Source organism: Bos mutus, chromosome 6, assembly GCF_027580195.1.
Source record: "Bos mutus isolate GX-2022 chromosome 6, NWIPB_WYAK_1.1, whole genome shotgun sequence".
Taxonomy (NCBI): domain Eukaryota; kingdom Metazoa; phylum Chordata; class Mammalia; order Artiodactyla; family Bovidae; genus Bos; species Bos mutus.
This window is the reverse complement of record NC_091622.1, coordinates 90,381,122-90,404,378: the sequence shown is the minus strand read 5'-3', so window position 1 is coordinate 90,404,378 and position 23,257 is coordinate 90,381,122. Positions and strand designations below refer to the sequence as shown.

Here is a 23,257-nt window from a genome sequence, read left to right as displayed (position 1 = left end):
AGTCGTGTCCGACTCTTTGCGACCCCTATGAGACATAAATGAAAGAGTGTGGCCTTAAAATCAGACAGACCTGAGTCAGAATCTGGAAACAGGCACTTCTTGGCTGGTGTGGCAGCTTTGTGTACTCGGTTGTCCAGGCGCCAGGGCTTCTTATGTCTTGTTACTCTGCCACCCTGAGAGTGACATCCCCATGCCCTCATGTGCATAGCTCAAGATAGCTTGCCACCACACCTGTGTTCCAAGCAATACAGTAGAGGAATGAAAGGAAGAAGAATATCCTACCCTTTAAAGACATAGTGAAGAAGTTGCAAACATCTCTTCTGCTCTCATCCCATTGGTCAGAACTTAGTGCATTCCTGTAGGCAGGATGTGGTGGCTCCTTTGATCTCTGTGGGACCATCTTAACTCCAGTGTGATGGATCCATGGCTTAATTCCCTTCAATTTCACCAGGGAAATGGGTCATGAGTATCACAAGATCCAGTCCAGCAAGATGATACAGAAATGCATGGTATGTGCTAAAAATAATAACACCTTCCACTAATTACTCTTTAATTAAAAATAAAATTCTAAAAAAAGAAAAATAACACCTTCCATAAGTTGTTCAGATACAAGGACCTTGCTATGTCCATTACAGACTCACACTTCCTAGGGTCGGCATTCTGAGAATGGTTAGGACTCCAATCTGATCCCCATTCACTGGCCTTAAGTCTTCAGGAAAATACTTTGGATAGCATCTTATGAGATCCACATCAGTGATCAGGGCCAACACTTGGGCTGGTTTTCTGGATGTTTATTCTCCCAAGATTTCTACAGGATCCAGCCTCCAGGACAGCAGGGGCACGGGCAAACATCTGTGGGAAACATTAACCGCTAGAAGTAAACTTACATAGAGCTGTGAAAGTAGCTTCCGATGATTCTACATACCCGACAGTGTCTATGTTCCTTAACTGAATTCCTTCTGGATCTCAAACTAGTTCTGAAACAATGGCAGGGTCTCTAGAACAACATTTCATAGTTGCTCAACTGGCATCTGCTTCTAAGGCCTGGGCTTCCCTCGTGGTTCAGCTGGTAAAGAATCCGCCTGCAACGTGGGAAACCTGGGTTCAATCCCTAGGTTGGGAAGATCCCCGGGAGAAGGGAACAGGCTACCCACTCTAGTATTCTGGCCTGGAGAATTCCATGGACTGTATAGCCTATGGGGGTCACAAAGAGTCAGACATGATTGAGCAACTTTCACTTCTAAGGGCTACCTTCAACTGGAAGTAGGGCAACCAGTGAGGGTTTATCACAGGTTAAAGTAATCTCCTGACAACTTTTAGCTATAGTCTTTTTAAGAGTGTGATTCCTCTTCCGTTTTGCCAGTAGATTGGGGTCGTCAAGAAGCATGTAATTTCCAAAGAAGGCTTAAAGCTCCAGATACTTCTTGAGATAGTCTTGCTATAAAGGCTCCTTTATTGTCACTCAAAATGGACATAAGCAACCCAAACCTAGGAATTTTTTTTTTTTAGGAGAGCTTTAACAACCTCATGCATTTTCAGGCCAGCAAGGAAATGCTTCTATCCAACCAGTACAAGTGTTCACTAATAACTAATAAGGGCATAAGGTTTCCAGTGACTACTGGCATCACAGTGAAGTCACTGATCTTCTCCCAGTCCAGCACCTGGAGTCTGAACTCCTTTGATTAAAGGCAGTGTCCCAGTCTTAGGATTATTTTTAGCACACACATGCATTTCTGTATCAGCTTTTGAATTGTCCTTTGCATGTTTGGTCCTGTAATAAGCTTGCGAATCCACTAGAGGGTGCCATCTCTCCCACAGTGGGTACTCGGGTGTACATAATGTTACACCTTCTGTAAGTGTTCAGGTACAAGGACCTTACTATATGCATTATAATCCCAGCCTTCCCAGAGTCAGCATCCTGAGAATGACCAGGAGATCCCATCCAATCAGATCCCATTCATTGGGCTTAAATCTTCAAGAAAATAGATAGTATCTTACCAGATCTACATTGGCGACCAGAGCCAACTCTGGGACCTAGGTGCTCCTGGCTGCTGGCTTTCCTGCTTGATTTGCTAGATTATTCCTTCCAGCAGTCACACAATCTGCTTTCTGATGTCCTGAACAGTGGACATTCATTCTTTTGGCTCCATGACAGTTTCTAATAAGGTTAAAATTTCTTCAGCAGGATTAAGTTCCTTATTCTCTGCAGTTAACAGTCCTCTCTCCAAATGGCCCTATGAACGTGAACCACCAAGAAAGCATACTTTAGAATCAGTGAAAACAGTTACTCTCCTATCCTTACATAGATGGAGGGCTCTCATCTTAGTTCTCCCTTTTGTGCAGCGATTCCTGGGGGAAAAGCTTCTGCTTCCAGGGTATTTTGGTGAGTTACTACCACATACCCAGCTTTGCATTCTTCCTAGTCCATAAAGCTGCCTCCATCTGTGAACATCTCAAGGTCTGGGTTCTCCAGTGGCTGGTCCATCAGGTTGGGATGGCTGGAATAGACTGGTTCAATTATCGGAATACAATCATGCATAAGCTCTTCAGTACTATTTGGGAGCACACTGGCAGGATGCAAGGTGGAGGCTGTTTTCAGAGTGACATTAGGATTATCCAATAATATAGCCTGATACTCTCCACATCTTCCTGAAGTTAACCAATATCCTCCCCCTCTGTTCTAGGAGGAAAAATAAACAGTGAGGGGTATGCACTGTGGCAGGTTGTCCTAATATAAATTTCTCCACTTCTGGTAAAAGATCACAGGTCACTGCTACAGCCCAAAGACAAACTGGCCATCCCTTAGTAACTGTATCTAATTGCTTTAAGAAATACTCAGCAGGCTCCTTATGCTGCCCAGGTTCCACGTCAGGACTCCAAGGCTGATTCCTTGTCTCTCATGAACAAATAAGTCAACAGGCTTTCTGATATCTGGACAACCTAAGGCCAGGGCAGTTAGTTTTTTTCCTTTGATAACCTGGAATGCCCTACGGCATTTCCCTAGTTGAGTCTAGAGATTCATGTCTCCTCCTTTAAAGTGAAAGTGTTAGTCACTCAGTCGTGTCCAACTCTTTGTGACCCCATGGACTGTAGCCCACCAAGCTCCTCTGTCCATGGGATTCTCCAGGCAAGAATACTGGAGTGGGTTGCCATTCCCTTCTCCAGGGGATCTTCCCAACCAAGGGGTTGAACCTGGGTCTCCTGCATTGCAGGCAGATTCTTTACCGTCTGAGCCAGCAGGGAAGCCTCCTTTAAAAGAGCTTCCTAAAAGGGTTTTGCAGTGAGTGCAAAATTGGGGATCCAGATGAGGCAGAACCTGGCCATTCCTAGGAATCCCTGCAGTTTATTTATTATTTATGTATTGACTATGCTGAATGGCATGTGGGATCTTAATTCCCTGACCAGGAATCGAACTCGTGCCCCCTATAGTGGAAGTGTGGAGTTTCAACCACTGGACAGCCAGGAAAGTCCCCCTGCATTTGTCTTTTGGTAGTAGGGATGGGAATCCTGGCTAGAGCTTCCTGTCAGGGTGCAAGTCTGTACTTGTGAGTTCAAAACCCAAATATTTAGCAGAGGGCAGAAAAGTGTGACTGTTTCTTGAACACCTTATAGCCTTGTTCAACCAGAAAGTTCAGAGTCAAAACTGTGTTCTGGTCTGAGGTGCCCTTTGTCTTACTAGCAATCAGAATATCATCCACAAGCTGGATCAAGGCTGCCTCGCTTAGCTGCTGCTGCTAAGTCGTTTCAGTTGCGTCCGACTCTGTGCGACCCCATAGACGGCCTCCTACCAGGCTCCCCCGTCCCTGGGATTCTCCAGGCAAGAACACTGGAGTGGGTTGCCATTTCCTTCTCTAACGCATGAAAGTAAAAAGTGAAAGTGAAGTTGCTCAGTCATGTCCGACTCTTAGCGACCCCACAGACCGCAGCCTACCAGGCCCCTCCGTCCATGGGATTTTCTAGGCAAGAGTACTGGAGTGGGGTGCCATTGCCTTCTCCTCGCTTAGCTGAGGGTCCCTCAAATCTTTTGCCAAGATTTCTCCAAATATCGTGGGAGTATTTTAAAATCCCTGTGGGACTACTATCCAGCGGTATTCTTGCCGAACTTCTGTATCTAGATCTTGCTATTCAAATCTAAAGATTCTTAGGATTCAAAACTCATGGGTATACAAAAAAAGGGAATCCAAGTCTAATGCAGTAAGCCAACACAAATCTCCAGAAAAAGTTCTGAGCAGAGTGTATGAGTTAGGGACTCCTGGATGAATATCTTCTACAGTTTGATTAATATCCCTTAAGTTGTGCACAAACCTATATTCATCTGGGCCTGGTGTCCAGACAGTAAAACTGAAGTATTACAAGGTGACAGCAGGGATGTATTAAATCATGTTCCAGGGTTTCCAGGGGGAATTGAATCCATTCTTCCCCCTTTTGAATGGACTCAACTTCCAGGTGGTTGCAGCAAAGAAATTTTTCCAAGGGTCCCTGTTACAGTCACCAAAAAGTTGAATCCCCAATTGCCAGTCATTAACAACTTAATCAGATACAGATGGACAAGGACAAGACAAAAATGAAACCAAACCCAGATGGGCCCCGGGCTTTTCACTCGGGTATGGAGGTCAGAGCTGCCCATCAGTCTAGGTACAGGTGAATATCTTAAACAGGGTTACTCATCCAAAAGACATCTTCTCACCCCAAGATGTCTTCCAACCCCAAATCCTCCAAATCACCTCCTAGCTACAAAACTAAGCACTGAATGTTGGCTGCACCTCGCCAGGAAACCCAGGGGATCCTCCCTGGAACAGACGGACAAGGGGACTGTTTGGACTCACCCACAGGCTTTTAATACCAGCAACAGGCTGACCAACCATGGGCAGCAGGTCCATCTGGATTTATCTCCTGGCTGGTGTGCCGTATTTGTTACCGAACCAGGTTCCCTCTGCCCTAGCTTTGCAGCCAAAATGCTGAGATGCCAAAGTTTACAGCAAAGAGAGGGTTTATTCACAAGGCAGCCAAGTGAAGAGGCTGAAGAACAAATCTCGAATCCTCTTCCCTGAAGGCAGGGGGTTTGGGGTATTTATGGGAGAAAGAAGCAGGGCATCTGAGCTGTGAGAGGAGTGGTGGGGAAAGGATAAGGAAAAGCTGCAGTAATCGTGGTTCTGAGCAGGCGTAACTAGGCTACAGGCTCTGCACCTTCAAAAGGGCAGTAATGGAACTCTCGAGCATGCCTGGTTGAAGGGTCAGTGGTCCCATCCAGTCTTAGTCAGCTCAGCTGGAACTAGACACAGCTGATTCCAAGTTCCCAGAAAACACCTTGGGCACACATCTTATTTAGGCCACATGCTGCTTGGAGGACATGCATGTCTTCCGTACTGACAATTAAAACAGCCTTGATTAGTGAAGGTAGGTTACAGGTGAAATGGATTTCACTAACGCTTACCCACTGTTTCAGAAACTTAGAGAAGCACGGGGTCTAGAGTCAGCTCGGAGAAGGCAATGGCACCCCACTCCGATACTCTTGCCTGGAAAATCCCATGGACGGAGGAGCCTGGTAGGCTGCAGTCCATGGGGTCACTGAGGGTCGGACACGACTGAGCCACTTCACTTTCACTTTTCACTTTCATGCATTGGAGAAGGAAATGGCAACCCACTCCATTGTTCTTGCCTGGAGGATCCCAGGGACGGGGGAGCCTGGTGGGCTGCTGTCTATGGGGTTGCACAGAGTCAGACGCAACTGAAGCGACTTAGCAGCGGTAGCAGCAGCAGAGTCAGCTGTCTAGATTCCATCCCAGTGCAGTCTTAGTATCTCTGTGCCTTGGGGTTCTTACTTGTACTGTAAGTGGGGCTTCCCAGGTGGCACAGTGGTAAAGAACCCGCCTGCCAATGCAGGACACGTGAGGCTCAGGTGGGATCCCTGAGTCAGGAAGATTCCCTAGAGAAAGAAATGGCAACCCCCTGGAGTATTCTTGCCTGGAGAATCCCACAAAGGAGCCTGGTGGGCTGCAGACTCTGTGGGATCACAGAGTCGGACATGACTGAGTGAGCCCACATACTATTAAGTGAGAATGCTATTGCATAGGGGTGTTCAGGCTAATCAATGTATTCATAAAAGGGCCCTGGATAGCACCTATTTGGAAGAGGCTTGATACATATTAACACTATTATCCTTAAGAATAAAAGTCAGGGACACCTCTTGAAGCAGATAACACATCCTTATAAAGTTACCTGAGGACTGGAAAGGGCGGGACTGGTGGACAGGCCCTGACTGTGAGGTGGCAACAGGGAGGGGAGGAGGTGGTTAGGAGTCCGGTCACATTCTGTGGACTCACACTGTCTTCGCCCAGGGCCAGAACTGCCTAGGAAGTAATTAGCACTTGTCCAGTGTTACAGAATAACCTCTGTTCTCTTCTCTTCCATCAGGATCCCTCTTCAAATGTCAGTCAGGTACTGCCGAGCCACGTCACGTGCCAGTCTTTGTTCCCGCCCGCAGTCAGTCCACACCGGGACGTGGCTTTCTTGTACTGCAGTCCTTAGATCTATTTGCAGAAAGTTCTCGCTCCTTGATTACACACACACCTGAAGCGTTTTCTTTGTGAACCAGACGTTTCTCTTGATATCCCTGTGGATGCTGTGGCACTCGGGCATGCTGGGAATGGCTGCTCTTGCCTTTGGCTGGATGCCCCAGGTCTGCACTGTGGCCTGAACCAACTCTTTCTCAGGATCAGAATTCCTCCTGCGTGTGTTCTCTACATTGTCAGCTTGGTCCCAGGACCATGATGACTCTGAGGCAGGGAGAGGAACCACACCTGGTCCCTTTGGCAAGAAGGGCATCTTCCCGATTAGGTCCAGGTTGAAATGAGGCGCTCCTGTGCCCTCCCGGGCCCTTCCTCAGCAGGCACTTCCTGTGAATGGCCAGTCATAGCAGGTGTCAGGTTTTTCCCATTCCAGCCATCCTCAGTCAAGGCTGCATTTCCTCCCCTTTGTGTTTGCACCTGTGGCACAAGAGTCAATAAGGGCTCGCCTTCTGAGAGGTGCTCTGTCTAAAAATCGCTAGGTTCCTAGAAACAGGTCAGCATTTCTCCAATTATTTGTGGTGGAGGACCAGGTTTCATAAATTTTTAATTTGTCACAGACCAGTACTATTGTAAAATATGATAAATGTGAATTGCTAGAGAAATGAAATGCAAACCAAAAGTATAAGCCCACTGATCATGTGTGTGAATGACAGCGATATCAAATTTCGATAAAAGCTTGGAAAGGCTTAGTCTCAGTTCTGTGCTGACCTTGTCACCATCGGGACAATCCATGGGGCCCAGCTGACTTGATGCCAAAGTGCTGCTGTCAAAGGGAGAAAGTTGCATTGAAGCATCTGTATCTTTTCTGACTGCTTTTAGATTGTTTCCACCATGAGGTACAAAACAAGAAAGGAGAATAAGAAACAGGCGGAGGAGAAGGGAAACGCCAACCAGACGGGTTCTGCCGGGAGACCCTCCCCGTGGTTTCTCCCCCAAAGCCGCTCTCTGCCCTCCTCGCCCCTCCGCCCCAGCACCCACAAGGCCCACAGAGCCGGGCGCTCCTCCAGCGTCCCCTGCGGCGTCCCCCTGGACCCCAAGGAGCTCTCCCGCCGGGTGCGGCGCTCTGTTGACCTGGAGCTGGAGAGGTGCCGGCAGCAAGCGGGCTTCCCGGCGATCAAGGAGAAGGAGGAACCCTCGTCCTCGGAGTCAGAAGTGGACTCAGATGCCGAGGAGCAGCCGCAGCCCACACCGGAGGAGTGGAGGCAGGTGGGTGTGGCCGGCGCCGCTCTCTGAAAAAAGCCAGGATTTCACAAAACCCAACCAATCTCCTCCTGGCTCTTTTCGTCCTTATTTCTCTCTCCCTGAGGTTAGAGCACCCAAATTGGTATTTGCTGGTGTGCTAAGTCGCTTCAGTCGTGTCTGACTCTTTGCAACCCTGCGGACTGGACTATATGAAGTTCGCCAGGCTCCTCTGTCTATGGGATTCTCCAGGCAAGAATACTGGAGGGGCCCTCCATGCCATGCCCTCCTCCAGGGGATCTTCCCGACCCAGGGATCCTCCAGGGGATCTTGCCAACCCAGGAATCATACCGGTATCTCTTGGGTCTCCTGTATTGGCAGGCGGGTTTCTTTACCACTGGTGCCACCTGGGAAGCCCAGTATTTGCCTAGTGACGCCTATAGTCTGGAGTTCTATAAAGATGGAAGTTGTGCCAGGTGGGCTGTATTGTCTGAGTAAGCTTGGTTTAGTGACTCAGCATCACTGTGGGGAGAAGGTAAGCCACAATTTATCAGCTGCTGTTTTATGCATAGCTGACATATGTATCAGATGACTGTTGCAGCTCAAGGCCAAAAGTATCATATCAGAAGCTTCCGTCCTCCGTGTTTGCAGGCAACTAAAACCTGTTCCAGAATCTTCAGAACTGAGTCCCATGGCCACCCCAAGCTGCAAGGGGGAATGGAAAAGCTCGTATTTAGCCAGCACAGTGCCAGGCCAAATACCCCAGTCTAAGAGTTCTGTTAGCAAGGAAGAGGGAGGAGAATGGATACTGAGGAGGAACGCACAGTGCTTGCCAAAACAGATGACTTTGGCAGTCAAATGGACTATTTCACCAGGGCAAGACTGTGGCAGGGAGACTGTAATCTAGGTGGGAGATGCTGCTGCTGGTGATCTCATGTAGTTAATAGGATTACTTGAACTCGTTTTTTTCAACCACTTTTGATCTACAAAAATGGCAGCTTCTTATAGTTCATTGAATAAAGAAAAGAAAAGGAGAGAATCCAGAATTACTTAAGAGTTAAAATTAGCAGAACTTGTTGGCTGACTGGATGGAGGGTGGTGAGAAAGAGGAGGAATCGCAGGTGATTCTGAGGCTAGAAACCTCCAAGAAAGATGGTCAGTTTGGGTTACACTGAGTTATGGATTGGGACCTCAACATCCACTTAGAATTGAAACTTTAAAATACAAGTCTCTCCTTTCGCAAAACATACCTTTTTTTCTCTCCAGGTGGTGGATATACTGTGGAGTGACCCCATGGCTCAGGAGGGCTGCAGGGCCAACACCGTTCGAGGAGGCGGCTGTTATTTTGGGCCTAATGTGACAGAGCGGTTGCTACAGAAGTACCACCTGCAGTTCCTGATCCGCTCACACGAGTGCAAACCTGAAGGCTATGAATTCTGCCACAGTCGCAAGGTGGGTGGGTGTTTCCTACAGCACAGGAGTAGTCCTGTTGCCCCTCCAGGGCATGGATGGGCCAAGGCCCTGGCTCCTCACAAACAGCTGAGCCTGATATTTGTTACCCACTTGCTCAAAGCAACAAGGCCCTTTACTGTCATTTATCCTTGGCATTTTTAGCCTCTTTAAAACTCAAAGTTTGATTGAGGCCACCACCGACCAACACATACCCTGAAAGGAAAGGAAAGAGCAGATACAGCCCCATTTCATGGATGAAAATATGGCTGGGTATTTTCCCACCCACCTTGCTATTCTTTGTCACACTGCCCACTGTCACAAGTCTCCAACTACACGACAGGGTCACAGGATCTCTGCACGGCACCCCAGGCAGGAATTCAGGATTGTTTGTCTTCTTAGGAGCATAATTAACATCCTGTCTAAATCTCTGGGCATCTCCAAATCCTTCAATATTTGCTGGTCTAATGCTACTAGGATGAGACTATCCCCGAGAATACTAATCCTGTAGGAGAATTACATGTTTCCATGCAGAAAACAAAGCTTGAGGTCAACTAATGTAAACAGTGTTTAACAGGAATGTTAAACAGTTGTATACATTTCTTTTTTTTTTAAAGGTTTTAAAATAACATATTTTTCTTAAAAGTTAACATGTGCATAATAGAAAACCAGAAAACACAAGAAGCAAAAAACAAAGTCATTCATAATCACAAGCAGTTTACCGTTTGACATGTCCTTCTAGGTCTCATTTGTGTATTTTCACAACTAGGCATCCATTTTAACGTAATTAAGATCATACAGTTATATATCATCCTGTTTCACACATAATGAATATTTACCATTTCAAAGTCCCAAAGCTATGAGTGTTTTGATAACCAAGAATACACTACACCAACTCAATCTGGAAGGAAAAAAAATGTCATCTTGCCTTTCTTGGTGAAAAAAATTTCAAAGACAAAAATGGCAACAGGCCTCTAGATAAACATACTGGCAGACCTATGATTAAAATACTACATTCCCTTAATGTTCAATTACAAGTGAGACATAAAGCAAGAGAGTACACAAAGTATAATTCTTCCAAGAGGATTCATTATCTGATCTAAACTAAATAGTTGTATACATTTCTATATTGTAGAACTTCTCAGAGCCTTTAATTTCCTATATTCACTGTGAATCCCCAGGGTCCAGCATTTCCCAATGTATCAACAACAGAAACTTTTTTTCACGGGGCATCTCAGGAGGCTCAACGCTCCGCAGTAAACTCTCCTCTGAGGCTTAACGCCAGTGTTAACAGCCAATGTGCCTACTAGCTGTAATGGCCATCCCAGTTTATCAGGCCTAGCTTGCCTCTGAGTTGGACCAAATAAAGTGTTATCTATGACCACTGCTGTTTTTTACTGGGATAAAAATGTCAAGAAAACATGTTGTGGATGTCCTGTCAGAATTCAAGTTTATGACTCACAACTTCTGCCCTGCTAGCATTAGTGATTTAACATAAGTAAACTGGGCTTCCCTGGTGGCTCAGACAGTAAAGAATTTGCCTGCAATGGAGGATTAAAAAAAAAAAATATATATATATATGTATATATATAGATGGGGCTTCCCTGGTGGCTCAGTGGTAAAGAATCTGCCTGCCAATACAAGATGCCCGGGTTTGATTCCTGGGTTTTGAAGATCCCCTGGAGAAGGAAATGGCAACCCACTCTAGTATTCTTGCCTGGGAAATCCCATGGATGGAGGAGCCTGGTGGGCTGCAGTCCATGGGGTTGCAAAAGAGTCAGACATGACTTAGCAACTCAACAACAACTGCTACTGCTGCTGCTAAGTCGCTTCAGTCGTGTCCGACTCTGTGTGACCCCATAGATGGCAGCCCACCAGGCTCCCCCGTCTCTGGGATTCTCCAGGCAAGAACACTGGAGTGGGTTGCCATTTCCTTCTCCAAGGCATGAAAGTGAAAAGTGAAAGTGAAGCTGCTCAGTCATGTCTGATTCTTAGCAACCCCATGGACTGCAGCCTACCAGGCTCCTCCGTCCATGGGATTTTCCAGGCAAGTGTATCGGAGTAGGGTGCCATTACCTTCTCTGAACAACAACAACACAGATGAAATCAAGAAGGAACAGAAGGAATAACCACCTCCAAAATTGGGTTGGGCCCTATGGGATTGAGGGTGAACAGTTCTTCAGTGAACCTGAATGCCCGTCTCTCTTCTGTTTTGATTTAGGTGTTAACCATCTTTTCTGCCTCCAACTACTACGAAGTTGGCAGCAACAGAGGAGCCTATGTCAAACTGGGGCCAGACCTGACCCCACACATCATGCAGTTTCAAGCTAACAAGGCAACCCACACGCTTACCATGAGGCAAAGGCAAGACTTTTTAATGAATGATTTTCATAAAGAGAATTACAGTGTTTGTGGAAAATGTAAAGTGCAAATGTTGTTAAATTTATCCAGATGCTAAGTCAAAATTTAGCTATGTCAGCACTAGGACCTAGAATAGACTTTAAAACGGGGGCTCTTCTTTTCCTCCAGTATACTCTGCCTACCCATCATTAATGGAAGTGACATGTTTATTTCCTGTAGAAATTATTCTCCGTGGGTATGTCTTAGGTGAAATCCATATGACAGGCCACTAAATCATTCCAAGATCACTCTTCCTTTTTCCTTCATTCTTAAAGTGTTTGCAATACCCAGTCAACCACAGACAAACCTTCCTTCACTGTCTGGGGGTTTGGCAGATGGACTTTCATCTGCACACATTTGTTACCAATGCTTCTTTCTTCCTGGGAAGGGAGCATATAATATTATTTAAATGGCTTCTGTTGCAATAATCCTGAGTTCTAATATTAGTTGAGAGCTTACTATTGAATATACACTAAGTGTTATTACAAAGAATTTACATATTGTTTCTCAGTAAGCTTATAAAATACAGTGTTACTAATTTCAGTTTTATAGATGAGATCATTAAGGAACAGAGGTTAAATCAGTGGTCTTGGGTCACACAGCCAGTAAGTGGTGAAAGTAAGCCCTGACCCAGACAAACTTATTTCAGAACCCACATACATAACAGCTCTACAGTGCTGCTGCTCACTGAGAAGCTGGCCCTGGAGTGTATAAGCTGCTGAAAGATACAGTTGTAATGCTGCTGAACCAGCTTATTTAATTATCAGACAAACTAAGTTAGAAATCAAAGTCAGCATAAATCTAGTGGGAAAAGAACACAAGAATATTTAGCATCTGCCCTTTGTGTGAGTGCTATAAAAGGGCATTAAGTCACTCTTGAGTTATTAAATACTCGAGTTATTAAACACTCAGGTTTTACACAATCAGAGCCAGCATCACTCAAAAAGAAGTATGATGTGAAAATTTAGCTCACTAAATGATAGGCAAACCCACTATGCAGCAGAATGGTCTCTGGAGCTTTATTAAAAAGTCGTTATTGGAGCCTCATCCCAGCCTTCTATAATTAGAGTCTCCAGGGGGTGTGACCCCAGCACCTGGAATACCATAATTCCAAGTGATTTAGATGTTGCCACTACAAAAGGAGTCACTGTGAGGAATCCTATAAATAGTGTGTTTTAATACCATAGCTAAAGAACACTCAGCTTTTTAAAATATTCATTGATTGTATTAAAGCAAGTACAACATCCCCTAATTTACACGGAAGTCACCTAACAATTTCAACACTCTGGACCACAAATGGAGAACTGAGAAGTAAGGCAGGAAATGCCTTTGACCAGCCATATGTTTCCGTGGTCATCAACTCAAGACAACATTTTTTTCCTAGGGGAACCCTCATTCAGAATCCTTTATTATTATTATTATTATTTAATTTTTAACTTTTTGGCTGTGCTGTGCAGCATGCAGGATCTTAGTTCCTGGACCAGGAATCAAAACCACACCCTCTGCAGTGGAAGCTCAGAGTCTTAGCTGCTGAACTACCAGGGAATCCCCAGCATCCATTTACTTTTGGTTTAAATCCATGTCTCATAGCTTAGCCAGCCTGGAGTCCACCTATCAAGACTAATTCCTGCCCACCCCCACCTTGTTAGCTGTGTGACTTTGGGCTAGTTACTTTCAATTGTAGTGGGCAGAAGAGTCGTACCTACCTCAGTGGGTGTTGGAGGATTAATCAGATGGTCCATGTAGAGCTCAATATATGCTACTTGATGTAGGGAACAGAGAGCCTTGTGCATCGAGACAGTCTTCAAGGTCATTGCTATACGCCATCCCTGAATATAACCATCAATGAGTATGATTTACCAGAAATAGTTTAAATGCTTTGCATTTAAAATAGTTTAAATGGTCGTAAACTTTTAGGGGCTCTCATACTTTTTTTAGCCTCTGATAAAAAGTTCTCCAGAAAAAGTACATACAATCACATACCCATGAAATTTGAGATGAATTTTTTAGGCAGCTCACACTTTTCTGAGGGTCTATGGAGATTATTATGTGAAGTACCTTAAACTTCAAGGAAGACTTTCATCAAAGATAATTAAAATGTTTTGGGTTTTTTTTTTTTTTTTAGCACTTCTAAAGATAGATTATCTGGTCACCATTTATAGAATGGCTGCTTCTTCAATGAGACAGGACAGAGTTTATATTTACCTTTTATCTCTTGTAATATTCTTGTTCATTCAACTACAGATATTTCTTGAACACTTATTTTAGGCCAAGTGCTATGCCCAGCAGGACTGTGTTGACTCCATAAGTATAAGAAAACTAAATTAGTGATATTTTGTTATTCATAAATCCTGCCATGTTTAATATAAATAATAAATGTAAGGAAAACATACATGATTATGATAATAGATACCATTTGCTGGGTGCTTTCTACATGCCAGGCTTTCTTCTAGGTGCTTTACATGAATTTACTTATTTAATCTTCACAATAATCATATGAGTTAGGTACCATTTTTGTCGCTATTTTGCAGATGGAGAAAATGAGGTACAGTGTATTGGGTGGGCCCAAAAGTTTGTTTGGATTTTTCCATAACACATTATGGGACTTCTGCCCTAACCACTGTCCTGCACTGGGAAGGACGGCAGCATTCCCCAGACCAGTCCTGTTTGTGTACAATAGGGAAAAGCAGGAGAGCAGTGGAAAGAAGTAAGACATGGAGCTCTTGGGAGGTTGAGATGTTAAGAAAAAGAGAGGACAGTGTAGTAAAAACCCATGACTAACAATCCTAAAGGAAATCAACCCTGAATATTCACTGAAAGGACTGATGCTGAATTAAGTTCCAATACTTTGGCCACCTGATGCAAAGAGCCAACTCGTTGGAAAATACCCTGATGCTAGGAAAGATTGGGGGCTGGAGGAGAAAGGGATGACAGAGGATGAGATGGTTGGATGGCATCACCGACTCAATGGCCATGAGTCTGAGCAAATTCCAGGAGATAGTGAAGGACAGGAAAGCCTGGCGTGCTGCAGTCCATGGGGTCACAAAGAATCAGACACGACTGAGGGACTGAACTGATTTCTTCTATACTGATTTTTTTTTTTTTTAATGTTCCCTGTCATCTCCTGTACCAGGATTAGCAGAGTGGAGGAGTCAGCTCTGAGAGCCCTACGGGAGAAGTTATTTGCCCATTCCTCAGATATTCTTGTTGAATTTAAGAAGCATGATAAAGATGAAACTGGTAAGACTAATCAAATAAAATATTCAGAGGAAGAAAATTGGTCAAAAAACCTGTCTCACAGTAATTAGCAAATAAATTTTGGCTTAAGGATTAAATGACCAGAAGACCTCTGACTACTTCCTCCATTTTATTCAACTTGATGTCCTAGCTATCTTTTCTAAATTTTTTGATTCTAAGCTTTTAAGAGAATGTAAACTTGGCTAAATATAAACAAAGATAGTGAAAAGAAATGGAGTCAAGGGAAGGGTGATAAAGCCAGAACTAGGCAAAAAGCAACAGGGGACAGGTTACAAGAGTGGATCCAAGACCAAAAAGACCAATAATTCGGTTTCTCATCAGTAAGTGTGTGATCACCTGTTCTGTGCTCTATTACCCAAGCTGGAAATTGTCTTTTCTCAACTCAGTGGAATGTCTCATGGACTCTGACTACATGTAGCCCAGTTCAAAAAATAGTAGTAACAGTCCTAAAATCATAGCACTATCTTTTCATATACACAGAAATAACTAATGCTATGTATACACACATATGTGTGTATGTGAGTGTATATGCATATATATGACATTATATATATACATTTATGTATATATATAATATTATTTACAAGAGTCTTGTGTGACTTCCAGGAGTATTGCCAAATAGATTTGGCAAATTAAAACAAAATACCTAATTACATTTGAATTATAGACAACAAATAGTTTTTAAATGTAGGTATATCCCATGCAATATATGGGACATACTTATAGTCTGTAGTCTGAGAATCGGATCTACTGGGCACCCTGTATTTTATCTGGCAACCCTACTTTCCAACCAGCTCTTCCATAACCAACAAGAATAGTGACAGTACTCACCATTGCTGTTACCTACAGATAGTAAGAAGAATGTCGGGATAGAAGATTTATAGGTGATGAGTCAACCAGTCAGCTCTTTCCTACAGGTCTAATCGCCCTAAGCGACTGGGCTGCAGCTGTGGAGTCCGTGCTGCACCTGGGGCTGCCCTGGCGGATGCTGAGGCCACAGCTGGTGAGCAGCTTGACGGATAACAAGCTGGCGTACAAGTCCTGGCTGGAGAACTTGGCCAAAGAAAAACTGAGCCAACAGGTAAGGGTGTAAAAATGGTTGATGAAAGCATATTGTGGACCATGAAACCCCTTGTGGAGAACTTTGAATCAGTAACAGCCAAATATTGAGAAGCCCAAAGGGAAGATGAATGGAAACAACTATCTGTTGAGTTCCTGTGTGTCAGACTTTGTATTAAGCAACCTATATATGTTGCCTCACAGTTTATTCTCAAAACCATCTCCAAGAGGTAGATATAATCAGCACCAACATACCCAAGAGAACACTGGGGTTAGATAATCTGCCTAGGATAACTTTGAACAGAATTTCTAAGCTATAGAACTGGAACTTAAACCCAGGTCTATCCCCCATTTAAAAAGTTATTTGTTCAGTAAATACTTACATGTAATGTATGTGAGGCCTTGGGCTATGTACTTAAAAAAAAAAAAGCTTTATTGCGATATAATTCATGTATCATGCAGCTCATCCATTTAAAGTGTAGAGTTCAGTGGTTTTTAGTATATTTGCACTATGTGCAAACATCACCATCATGATGAATTTTATGTTTTTTCTCATGGGTAGGTGCTTCTTAAACCATCAGATTATTTAGTAGGCTGGAGGGGGTTAGAGTGGAGGGATCATAAAACTTTCAGGAGTCTTGTTGTCAGGGTTGATGGTGAGGTAACTATGTATTAAGAAAAATGTAAACATAAGAGACAGAAGGACATTGAGATTTCTTTTCTTGCAGAACATACAGTCAAGTTTGCTGGAAACACTGTATCGCAACCGATCCAACCTGGAGACCATTTTTAGGATCATAGACAGTGATCACTCAGGTAAAGGCACTCACCGTCCTGTCACTTCTGACACGTGGCAAGTATTTTACCCCCACCCTTGCATCTGTTGGAGTAAAATTAGTGGCAGTGCTAAAAACAGAAACTAGAATAGTATTTGACCCACATCAGCTGTCCCTATAGATGAAGGGTTGGGCAAAAAGAGAATGAAGACAAACTGAATGAGAACATCTTACAGGAAGAATTATATTAGTTGTAATATCCTTTATAGGTCTATCAGAGATTGCCACAAAGGAATGAAGAGTGTCTAGAACAGCAAAGCTTTGGCACTCACTCCTAAAGTATCATTTAAATTTTTAAGTAATTACAGGTTAACAAGGAGTTTACAAAAAACTGTACAAGGAAGTCTTATATACCCTCACCCTATTTCCTCATTGTTTCAAAGGCCTTTTCAAATATTATTTTTTGAGATATAATTCACATACCATATAATTTACTCATTTACAATGTGCTTCTTTAGTATATACACAAGCTTGTGTAACTATCACCATTCTAAAGAGAAACCCATACCCATTAACAGAAACCCATACTCATTATCACCCCCCATTCCCTGTTCCTTCTCCCTGGCAATTATTAGTTTTCTTTCTGTATGCATTTGCCTATTCTGGACATTCCATATAGATAGACTCATGACACATGGCCTTTGGTGTCCAGCTTCTTTCACTTAGCATGTTTTCAAGGATCACCCATGTTGCAGCATGTATCAGTTTCTTTTTTTTTATACCTGGATAATATTCCATTGTATGAACATAGCACATTTTGTTTATCCATTCATCTGTTGATAGACATTTGGATTGTTTCCACTTTGGGGCTGTTATGAATAATGTTGTTAGGAACAGTCATATACAACTTTGTGTGTGAACATACGTTTCCATTTCTCTTGGATGTATTCCCAGGAGTGCAATTATTGGACCATATGGTAAAACTGTGTTTAACTTTTTGGGGAATTGCCAAACTGTTTTTCCACAGTGCCTATTCCATTTTACATTCCTGCTGACAATGTATGAGGGTTCTAATTTCTCTATATCCTCACCAACACTTGTTTTTTTCATTAAAAAAATTTTTTTCATAGCCATCCTACTGGGTGTGAAATATCTCATTATGGTTTTGATTTGCATTTCCTTCATAACTAACAATGTTGAACATTTTTTCATGTGCTTATTGGAAATTTGTATATCTTCTGTGGAGAAATGTCTATTCAAATCCTTTGCCCATTTTTTAATTGGGTTATCTTTTTATTGTTGAGTTGTAAGAGTTCTTTATATATTCTGGATATTAGCCCATTATCAGATGTAAGATTTGCAAATATGTTCTCTGATTTTATGGGTTATCTCTTCACTTTTTTGGTAGTGTCTTTTGGTGTACAAAGGTTTTAATTTTTTAAAAGTCCAATTTATCCTTTTTCTTTTGCTGTTTGTATTTTTTTGGTATTGTATCTAAGAAAATGTTATGTAACTGAAGGTCACAAAGATTTGTATCTATTCCTCCAAGAGTCTTACAGTCTTAGCTTTTACAGTGGGGTCTTTGATCTACTTGAGTTAGTTTTTGTTTGTAGTGCAAGGTGGAGTCTCACTTCATTGTTCGCATGTGGATATCCAGTTGTCCTCTACCATCTGTTGAAAAAATTATTTTTCCCCTGTTGAATGGTCTTGAAACTCTAATAAAAAATTAACTGACCATAGATGTATAGATCCATAGGCTTTTTATAAGCAGAATAAATTAGCATATGTTTGAGATGATTTAATGCAGGGTTTCTCAGCATGCCACTACTTACATTTGGGCTTGAGTAATCCTTTGTTTTGGGGCCCACCCTGTACATATTAGGATGTTTAATAACATCCCTGGCCTTTACCTATTAGATACCAGTAACACCCTACCCCAACTCCAGTCATGACCATCAAAAGTGTCTCAAAACATTTCCAATCGTCCCTATAAGGAGAGCAGCAAAATTGCTTCCAGCTAAGAACCACTAATCAAGTGATTTAGTGTGATCCTCTTGGGAGTTTAAAGTGGATGGCAGGCCTTGGATGTCTTTGTTGTAATAGTAGAGAATAGGTGTCCTTGAAAGAATATCAGAGGAAATGAGCACTGAAAACCAGACTGACTCACTAAAGTGACTTGCTCTCTCTGGTAAGGGTCCATCTCACTGGACGAGTTCAGGCATACTTGGAAGCTATTCAGCTCTCATATGAACATTGACATCACAGACGACTGCATCTGTGACCTTGCCCGGAGCATTGACTTCAACAAGGATGGCCACATTGACATCAATGAATTCCTGGAGGCCTTCCGCCTTGTGGAGCAATCCTGCTCAGGGGGTGATGTCTCAGATTGCCCACAAGTCACAAACAGTAGTAACAGGGACTGCAGCAGCCCAGGTGCACACTAAGGCCAGCTTTGTCCCCATCGTCCAAGGTGCCTCAGAAGCAATGCCGAGCTCGTTGCTGGAATGTCTTTCTTATTCTCCATAAATTCATGGAACTTTATGCTGAGAATTTGCCTACCAATATGCAACAGAATCACCTGTGTATTCAAGCGAATTCTACCAAAGAACTTTTACCAATCTTTCTCAAACTTTTCCAAAAGACTGAAGAGGGAACCCTCCTAAAGATCATTCTATGAAACCACCATCACCCTGATACCAAAATCAGACAGATATCACCAAAAAAGAAAATTACAGGCCAATATCTTTGATAAATATAGATATTTGTATTTATAATGCAAACATTTTCAACAAAATATTATCAAACTGAATGCAACAACACACAAAAATGGTCATACACCATGACCAAGTAGGATTCATCCCAAGTTCACAAGGATGGTTCAACATAAGCAAAATCAATGGGAAACACCACATCAACAAAAGAAAAGACAAAAACCACATGATCATCTCAAAAGATGCAGGAAAAGCATTTCACAATTCAGTATCCACTCATGATAAAAATTGGGTTGGGGAACATACTTCAACATAATAAAAGCTATTTATGACAAACCCACAGCCAATATAATACTCAACAGTGAAAAGCTGAACACCTTCCCACTAAAACCTGGAATAAGACAAGGGTACCCACTCACCACTTCTATTGAACATCATATTGGAAGTCCGAGCAACAGCAATCAGACAATAAAAAGAAATAAATGGTATTCAAATTTATTTATTTATAAATTTATTTATTTATTGGAAGGGGAGAGGTAAAATTGTCATTATATGCAGACAACATGATACTATATAGAGAAAACCCTAAAGATTCCACACAAATACTAGAACTGATAAATGAATCTGGCGAGGTAGCAGGATACAAGATTAACATACAGAAATCAGTTGCATTTTATACTAACAGTGAAATATCAGAAAGGGAATGTAAGAAAAAATAATACCTTTATTGCACCAAAAAACCCCAAAATTCTTAGGAATAAACCTAACCAAGGCAGTGAAAGATTTATATGCTAAGAACTATAAAACATTAATAAAGAAAATTAAAGCTGATTCAAAGAAATGGAAAGATATCTCATGCTCTTGGACTGTAAGAATTAATAGTGTTAAAATGGCAATACTGCCCAAAGCAATCTACAGATTTAATGTGATCCCTATCAAATTACCCATGACATTTTTCATAGGACTAGAACAAATAATCCTAAAAATTTATATGGAACCATAAAAGACCCAGAATTGCTAAAGCAATCCTAAAGGAAAAGAACAAAGCAAGAGATGTAATTCTCCCAGACTGCAGACAATACTACAGAGCTACCATAATCAAAACAGTGTGGAGTTGGCACAGAAACAGACACACAGATCAATGGAACAGAATAGAGACCAGAAACAAACCCACACCATCAATAGAGGAGCAAGAATATAAAATGGGAAAAAGACAATCTCTTCAATAAGTGGTGATGGGAAAGTTGGAGAATTGCATGTAAATCAATGAAGTTTGAACACACCCTCACACTATGCACAAAAATAAACTCAAAATACCTTAAAGACTTAAATCTAAGAAATGACACCATAAAACTCCTAGAAGCAATCATAGGCATTCTCCAACATAAATTGTACCAGTGTTTTCTTAGATCAGTCTCTCAAGGCAACAGAAATAAAAATGAAAATAAACAAATGGGACCTAATCAAACTTACAAGCTTTTGTACAGCAAAGGAAACCATAAACAAAATGAAAAGACACCGTATAAAATGGGAGGAAAATCTGCAAATGATATGACCCACAAAGGTTTACTTTCCAAAATATACAAACTCATAAAACTCAACAACAAAAAAACAAACCCAATCAAAAATGGGCAGAAGACCTAAACAGACACTTATCCAACGAAGACATACAGAAGGCCAATAGGCACATGAAAAAATGCTCAACATGGCTAACTGTTGGAGAAATGCAAATCAAAACTATAAAAGGTACCCCCTCACACCTATCAGAATGACCATCATTAAAAAGTCTACAAATAAATGCTAGAGAGTGTGTAGAGAAAAGGAACCCTCCTCCACTGTTGGTGGGAATGTAAGTTGGTGCAGCCACTGTGGAAAACAGTATGGAAGTTCCTCAGTAAGCTAAAAATAGAATTACCGTATGATCCAGCAATCCTACTCCTGGGCATATATCCAGACAAAACTATAATTCAGAAAGATACATGCACCTCTATGTTCACAGGAGCCCTATTTACAATAGCCAACACATGGAAACAAAGTAAATGCCCACCAACAGACGAATCGAGAGAGAAGATGCAGGGTGTATGCACAGTGGAATACGACACCCATCAAGTCCACTCCCAGTGGAATACTACAGTCATAAAAAAGAACAAAAGAATGCCATTTGCAGCAACATGGTGGACCTAGAGATGATCACACTAAGTAAATAAGTCAGAAAGAGAAAGACAAATACCATGTGCTATCACTTATATGTAGAATCTAAATGAACCTAAAGACCGAAGTAGACTCACAGATATAGAGAACAGACTTGTTGTGAAGGTGGGTAGACGGGGGAGTGATGGACTGGGAATTTGGAGTTAGTAGATGCAAACTATGACATAGAGAATGGATACACAACAAGGTCCTACTGTATAGCACAGGGAATTATATTCAATATCCTGTAATAAACCATAAGGGAAAAGAATAGTGAAAAGAATGTATGTATACAACCGAGCAGAAATGAACACAACATTGTAACTCAACTCTGCTTCAATTGAAAAAAGTATCACCTGTGTATTGGGTAAGGAGGATGAGATTATTTTTAATAGGTCCCCAGCCCCATCTCAGAATTTTTATAAGGTAGCACCCAGGTGTTAAGTATTCTGAAATTCTGAGGTCTATCCTAGTTAAGAACTACTTATAATTCAACCCCTTCATTGTTTTCATTGTATACCTTTTATTTATTGTTTTTATAATGTCTTATTGGTAAAGGTATAAGAAATTGTATAATCCATGACCAAAACATATGTATCCTTTTCCTTATTTACTTTTTCTTGTTATAACTATAATGTTTATGTAACTTAATGTTCTGCTTGTTTTATAAATTCACATCTGTGTTGCTACATAGTCTTCATGATTATTTATTAATGGCTGCATAATTTCACATAGATGTAATTAATCTATTTAGCCATTCTCCAATTGTTAAACATGTATTTCCAGGTTTTCATTATTATAAATAACACTGGTTCAAAACTTTATGCAATGGCTTGTTTCATAAAAGTCGTTCAAATTATACATCCTCTTAGGCTAGATTCCCAGGCAAGAGATTATTTTGTCAGGTGTTGGATTAGTCTATAAGAAGGTTTACTGTAGGGCTCACATGATTATGGAAGCCAAGAAGTCCCAAAATCTTCAGTCAGCAAGCTGGAGACTTCAGAGTTGATGGTGTGGTTCCACATTGGTTCCAAAACATGGTTTTCAGCTGATGGGTACAAAAAGCCAGGACCTTCCCTCATACAAGGAAATAAATTTTGCGAACAACCTGACTTAACTTGGAAGCAGATTCTTCCAGAGGTAGTTGAACCTCCTGGTGAGAAGTCAGCCTGGTTAACACCTTGACTGCAGACTTGTAAGACCCTGAGCTGAGGACCCAGTAAAGCTGTGCTTGAATTCTTGACCCAAAGAAACTTTGAGATAATAAACGTGTGTGGTTTTAATCGACTGTTTGTGGTTAGTTTCTGAGCATAGGGAAGCAACACAGTGTGCTTCCTGGGAAACTTTTTATTTTCTTATTCCATCACTCCAGAAGAGTTTGGATTTCCATCAGTGAGTACAATCTGGAGAAGAGTTCAAATATTTTAAGTGAATACCTATGACCCATGTGTTTGCCTTGCCTGTTTCACTAACTGAGAGACCAAGCATACTAATGAATTCACATTTATATCTGACCCCCTGGTGGTTCAGAGGTTGAAGCATCTGCCTGCAATGTGGGAGACCTGGGTTCGATCCCTGGGTTGGGAAGATCCCCTGGTGGGGAAGATCCCCTGGAGAAGGAAATGGCAACCCACTCTAGTAGTCTTGCCTGGAGAATCCCATG

The 23,257-nt window shown here is 42.1% G+C and overlaps 1 protein-coding gene across 1 annotated transcript in view; it reads left to right on the top strand.

Annotated features, from left to right (window-relative positions):
- Positions 1–22,836, top strand: part of PPEF2 (protein phosphatase with EF-hand domain 2) — a 46,011-nt gene extending 23,175 nt beyond the window's left edge. Inside the window, exons 12-18 of the mRNA XM_005909113.2 lie at positions 7,389–7,775; positions 9,015–9,200; positions 11,419–11,561; positions 14,731–14,837; positions 15,773–15,936; positions 16,643–16,730; positions 18,884–22,836. Coding sequence (XP_005909175.2) covers positions 7,389–7,775; positions 9,015–9,200; positions 11,419–11,561; positions 14,731–14,837; positions 15,773–15,936; positions 16,643–16,730; positions 18,884–19,137 — 1,329 coding nt within the window. The 3' untranslated portion in view covers positions 19,138–22,836. The remainder of the gene's footprint in view (positions 1–7,388; positions 7,776–9,014; positions 9,201–11,418; positions 11,562–14,730; positions 14,838–15,772; positions 15,937–16,642; positions 16,731–18,883) is intronic.
- Positions 22,837–23,257: the final 421 nt, after the last annotated feature.